Source organism: Astatotilapia calliptera, unplaced genomic scaffold (genome assembly GCF_900246225.1).
Source record: "Astatotilapia calliptera unplaced genomic scaffold, fAstCal1.2 U_scaffold_5, whole genome shotgun sequence".
NCBI classification, from domain to species: Eukaryota; Metazoa; Chordata; class Actinopteri; order Cichliformes; family Cichlidae; genus Astatotilapia; species Astatotilapia calliptera.
Genome location: NW_020535789.1, coordinates 151,406 through 157,246, shown reverse-complemented (window position 1 = coordinate 157,246; position 5,841 = coordinate 151,406). Strand labels below are relative to the sequence as shown.

Sequence of the window (5,841 nt, the reverse complement as noted above, 5' to 3'; positions counted from 1 at the left end):
ATCCATCCATCCATTCGCTTCCGCTTCTCCTTTTCAGGGTCGCGGGGGGCGCTGGAGCCTATTCCAGCTGTCATAGGGCGAAAGGCGGGGTACACCCTGGACAGGTCGCCAGTCTGTCACAGGGCCAACACACAGGGACAGACAACCATTCACACTCACATTCACTCGCACATTCACACCTAGTGGCAATTTGGATTATCCAGTTAACCTATCCCCACAAGCTGCATGTCTTTGGCCGGTGGGAGGAAGCCGGAGTACCCGGAGAGAACACAGCACTGTTGCCGCACAGTAGGAAGGTCCCGAGTTCAATTGCACCATCAGGCCGGGGTCTTTCTGTGTGGAGTTTGCATGTTCTCTCTGTGATTGCGTAGGTTCCCTCCATGTACTATATATAAATCTATTATGTATTAAAACAAACATTATTAGCTGAAATCCAGATATTCTACAGCTTCATTTTCAGTGTAAACCAATTCCATATACATTTATGTTAAACATGTTGATGCCCTTCACCAAACAGTGGCCTCTGATCAGCTAGAGGAAAAACTTAAAGGGAGAACCATTTCTTTATGTTGGACTGCAGCAAGTAGCAGCCCTTACGGCTTTCTGTGTTTTTTGTATTATATGGAGGAAACAATAAATGAAACACAAACAGTCTGACTTCTTTTTACAAAATAAGTCATTAAACCTTTACTTCAAGAGATTTTGGGACAGACATTTTTGTACATTGGACTGAGAGCCACAGGAGCTCTACCAGCTGTGTTTAACTCTAAATTTAACACAGATATAAGTGAACCTGTAGAGATGTCTGTTGGTTACATGATATGTACATAATATTAAGTATAATGTCCTTTGCTACACACAACTCCATGACAGTTTACAACACGTCAGATCGTCATCATTGTTAACATGATTAATCTGAATCCTTTCAACATTACAACAGTAAAAACATTAAACACTGAATTTATGTCTGCATGTGCTGCGTGAGGTAGAGGTGTTTCCCTGCATGATTACCGTAAAGTGAACACAGTGCACATTTCATCATCTGTCTGATGAGTGACAATATGATGACGTGTCTTAAACAAACAAACAAAAAACAGAGGATAAAAAACTTCCATTTGATGTCCATTATTGTGTATCATGACACTTATTCTCAGACCAGCATGTGTCCTAATGCACTCTCTGTTATATAACAACTAAAATGCAGTTTTTATCAGCTTGAACCTACATGAGTACATCCATCAGGATGTTAAACAGATTTCATTGAATCATTGCAGTTTTTTAGCTTATACGAGTCTTACCTTTATGATGTTCAACTCTGGGAAAAGGGATGTCTCACCATTGACAGTTTAATATCACCTGTGCAAAATACAACTTTGAAGGTTTGTATACTGAAATACATCAGAGCTTGTATCTCATGGCCATGACATTTTTAATGTCATTTAAAAAAAAAACTGACTTGGAAATTTTTCGATTTCTGGCCTTACATGTAACACTTGCAAAGAGCACTTAAAGTAAAACATGTCTTATTAAACACTCAGACTGTTTCTACTGATCATCTGGAAACTGACTGACATGCATCACTGAGCTTTGAGTAAAAATTCTGTTTTCTATGCAGATAGTAAATGAAAGAAAAGCAGCAGAAAAGTAGCACAACTGCTGACAGTCCACAGTAGACACCTGTGAATTGTTGAATTTCTGTGTTTGATGTCTCCGGTTTTCTCTCACATTCAGGACAATCCGGCACTGCTGCAGAGAGACCAAACAAATTTGATTCATTTAAGGGTTTTTTTGTTTGTTTTTTTAAAGAACAAATATTAGAATTCATTTCACAACAAATTTGTAAAGGACAAACAGAGCATTTCTATTTATGCAAAGTTCTGCTAAACATGATATAAATGTTTTACTGCATAATCTCACCAGTCACGTTTAGTCGACATCTTCCAACACTGAAGCCATAATCAGTGTTGACCTCACACAGGTACAGACCCGAGTCATCAGTCCTGAGTCTGGACAGTTGAAGTCTGATTCGTCCTTCTCTGAGGGCGTCTTTGTCACTCTGGACTCGTCCTGAAAACTTTTCATCCTGAGACTCTGACACCTCAACACCTTCATGAACCTGATACAGGACTGAGAGTTTATCCTCAGTTATCAGGTTACAGAGGATGAAGATGTAGGTCCAGGATCTGTCAGGTTTGGTGGTGAACGTCCACTTCAGTGTGATGTTGTGGTTCTCCTCTGCCTGATAGCAGGTCTGTGTCACATTGACTACAAATGATCCTGTTGAGGAGACAGAGAGGGAAAGAGAGGAGCAGACACACTGAGAACTGGAACAAATCTGTTGTTGAGCTTTATTTGGAGTTCATAAAGTGAAGCTGTAAACTAACCAGAGACACACGAGGTGAGGATGATGAGCAGCAGGATCCTGCAGATCATCTTCTCCCTGTGAGAGGAGACAGAGGTGAAGAGTCATCAACACATGAGGTCAAAGGTCAGTCAGTACAGCTAGAAGAAGGAAAATCTACAGTCTGACTTCATTCAGTCATTACAACATCTGATCCTGTTCATGATCCTGATTTTTACACTGACTGACCAAAACTACATGAACTACAACCACTGCAATGGAAGCAACCAGAAGAAAAACCGGCACTTTAATTTATTCTGAAAATATTTCACATTTTAAAGTTTTCAGGGCTGACAAAATGTTTTTCCTGTCACATTAAGATACAAAAGGGGAATTGAACGCAAGTTAACATATAAATAGCTTTTCTATAAGTAATTACTACACTACAGTATACTATATTGATTACTAGCTTACAGCACAATAAGCCACCAACCATTGTTTTAAAAAAAAGCAGCAGTTAATGTAGAACAAATGTTTTTTGGATATTGGTTATTTTATAACTAGACTCTTTGTATTAATTAGTCAAACCTTACCAGTTAATCAGAATTTTGTTAACTTTTATTTGGCATGGATAGCTTGTGTCAAGCAGCCACATACTTTTCTTGTTAGGTGGATGAGGATATTATAAAGTTAACTGGCTCTGCCCTTTACCTTGCTATGTTTGTTTTTACTAATTACTTATATTTTAGTTAAGCATAAGGTCAGACCTGTTAGATAAGACCATCTTATGACAACAGAGATGCATATTTTATATTTTAATGTGCTCTTCTTAGCAGGTTCACAATATCCACCTGAAATTTGAATAGAATAAGAATAATTTTCACACAGTGACAATATTTTATCTTTAAAGTTTACATTTGCAGCATGTTCAATCACCGTGAAATTGACGCTTTTTAGCAAACTTTTAGCCATTTCCAGAATTTGTACCCAGACAAACTTTCAGAATTTATTAAAAAGATTTTTCAAAATTGGCTATGGCAGTGTTTGTAACATTTGACATATTTTGACACACACTGACTCCTGCAGCTTTCTGCAGTTTTTGTTCTGGGAGTTTGAAGTCTGCCTCTGTGTGTCTATATTAATTGTGCTGCTCTTTTAGTGGCTGCTGTTTATCCTGTTGGAACACCTCCAACAGTGAAAAAAAATTGAAATAATATATTTCTTGGCTAGCCTACAACGTGGTAAGGTTTGCCAAGCTGCAAAAATCCCACGCCTCTCAATCCTCTTTTTTTTTACTCTTCCCTAGTCCTTCCTACGCTTGGGAATTGAATTTAAAGTTTTTAAAAGTCCGACTGCCTGATTGTGTATGTTTTTGTATTCAAATCAAAGTGTTGATAAATTAACCTTTCATACCTCACTGCTTGAGAAAATGATTGTCTAACCATGTAAAACGTCAACCATGAAATAATCGCCAGAAATTTCTGGTTCAAGATTTTAATGAACCATAGTGGAAAAAACAAACAAACAAACAAACAAAAACATTAAAGAAAAAATAGAAATTGTAATTTTCATTTTTGGCTTTTAATTTGTATCATATTTGCTGCATCTGACATTTTTTTAATTGCTTAAAAATATATTGTGCAAATATTTAGATTTCTCAGGGGGGAAAAATACACAGATGATGTGGAAGTCTCAAAAACTCACAAAACACTGTATGTTTCAAATATGACACACTGGCATTGCATGCATTCAGGTTTATGTTGTATGGATAATTGATACAAATAAACATAAAAACAGACCAGAAGGAGAAAAAGCTGTCATAGGGCGAGAGGCGGGGTACACCCTGGACAGGTCGCCAGTCTGTCGCAGGGCCAACACACAGGGACAGACAACCATTCACACTCACATTCATACCTAGTGACAATTTGGATTATCCAATCAACCTATCCCCACAAGATGCATGTCTTTGGACGGTGGGAGGAAGCCGGAGTACCCGGAGAGAACCCACGCAAACACGGGGAGAACATGCAAACTCCACACAGAAAGACCCCGGCCTGATGTTGGAATTGAACTCAGGACCTTCTTGCTGTGCGGAAACAGTGCTAACCACCGTGCCACCGTGCTGCCAGAAAAGAAACGAAGAAAAAAATACATTAAAATATATAATACATACAGCAGTGTTCTCCTCTTCTTTCATTTGCAAACTGTTTATTATCTTTAACAAGTCCTTCCAGTGTTGCAGTTTACTCTGACTCCTGCTTTTATATTGCCTCACAGTAGGCGGAGTGATCTGCCGCCGGTTTGCTGATCAGCCAATCATCACCTCACTACTTGTTCAAACTTGACTTCATTTCTCTTTAAACTTTCACTTTTGGCTACAGCTCACAGGTTATGTGGTCTTTGCCAAAAGAAGAATGAAAAAAATGTTGAAAAACCTGAATTAGCACTGGGCTGTAGGCCCAGATAAGATAACATGGGAAAAAAAGCAGACTTTTCATCTGATCATCATTATAGTTTGAATTAAGACAGCTGTTGCATCAACATACGAGAAGTGATAAAATCTGACATTATGATGACAGAAATGTTATAATAAATTTCCCTGATTATACCTGCTTGATCTATTTGCAGTTAACAAGGTGACCACAATGAGTCAAAAGTCACTGATTTATAGCTAAGATGATCATGTGGTAGATGACATCACTGCATCCCATCTATAATCTAAATCTTCTATATACATGCGCTGATATTTCAATGTCTAGTTTTACTACATTTAGTTTATTGACATAACATTTACTAAAAGAGAGAGCCATACCTTATAGTACAGCACTGTGCAAAAGTCTTGAGCCACTCCTCATTCCTTTACATTTCGCCACAAGAAATATTAAATGTGAAATAGGTACAGAAGTTTATTGAAACACAAATAATTTCTTTTAGGTGTTCAGGAATAGTTCTCCAGCCTCCAGTTTTCTTTTGGATGTTTGTGGGCTTTTGTTCTATTCTTTGTCAACCTGCTTGCCACAAGCACTATTTGTCCTTCATCGTGTTTCATATGATTTAGTCTAATAGTCTCTTCAGGTGAGGTCAGTAGTCATCTGTGAACTTGTCTTCGAACAGGCTGCAGCAAACTGGATGTTAATGAACCCAAATGTAGGGTTAGAGGTAAACTCTGTTAACACAAGGCTTTATTTTGGCCGATGTCCGTCAGTGAAGACTACCAAAAGGCCAGCAAACCACACACCCAGGAAATTAACAAATTAACAAATCTTCGGAAGTAATAACAAGGAACACACACAAAGTAGGGTCAACAGATGCTATGACAGAGTGAGGGAATGACGGGACTATTTTTACACATAACACAGATGCAGACAATCAAGAGAAAGAGACAAAAGGACAAAATTCTAACAGCTATTGTAACAACTATTGTTACAATTACTACAGAACTACCTTATCACAAGAACTGAATACACAGACAACATAAAATATAGAGAACCTAGAAAATA

The 5,841-nt window shown here is 38.0% G+C and overlaps 1 protein-coding gene across 1 annotated transcript; it reads right to left on the bottom strand.

The window, feature by feature from the left end:
* Positions 1–658: 658 nt before the first annotated feature.
* Positions 659–4,569, bottom strand: LOC113018213 (uncharacterized). The gene is made up of 4 exons (XM_026161281.1): positions 4,515–4,569; positions 2,385–2,440; positions 1,918–2,277; positions 659–1,746 (listed from the first exon to the last, which is right to left on the bottom strand). The coding sequence occupies exons 2-4, from the start codon at positions 2,431–2,433 to the stop codon at positions 1,553–1,555; spliced, it is 603 nt and encodes a 200-aa protein (XP_026017066.1). The 5' UTR covers positions 2,434–2,440; positions 4,515–4,569; the 3' UTR covers positions 659–1,552.
* Positions 4,570–5,841: the final 1,272 nt, after the last annotated feature.

Coding starts and splice junctions, on each gene's coding strand:
- LOC113018213 (XM_026161281.1), bottom strand. CDS start 2,433: ATGATCTGCAGGATCCTGCTGCTCATCATCCTCACCTCGTGTGTCTCT. Junction 2,278..2,384: donor CCTCACCTCGTGTGTCTCTG/GTTAGTTTACAG, acceptor TCTCCTCAACAG/GATCATTTGTAGTCAATGTG. Junction 1,747..1,917: donor ATGTCGACTAAACGTGACTG/GTGAGATTATGC, acceptor GTCTCTCTGCAG/CAGTGCCGGATTGTCCTGAA.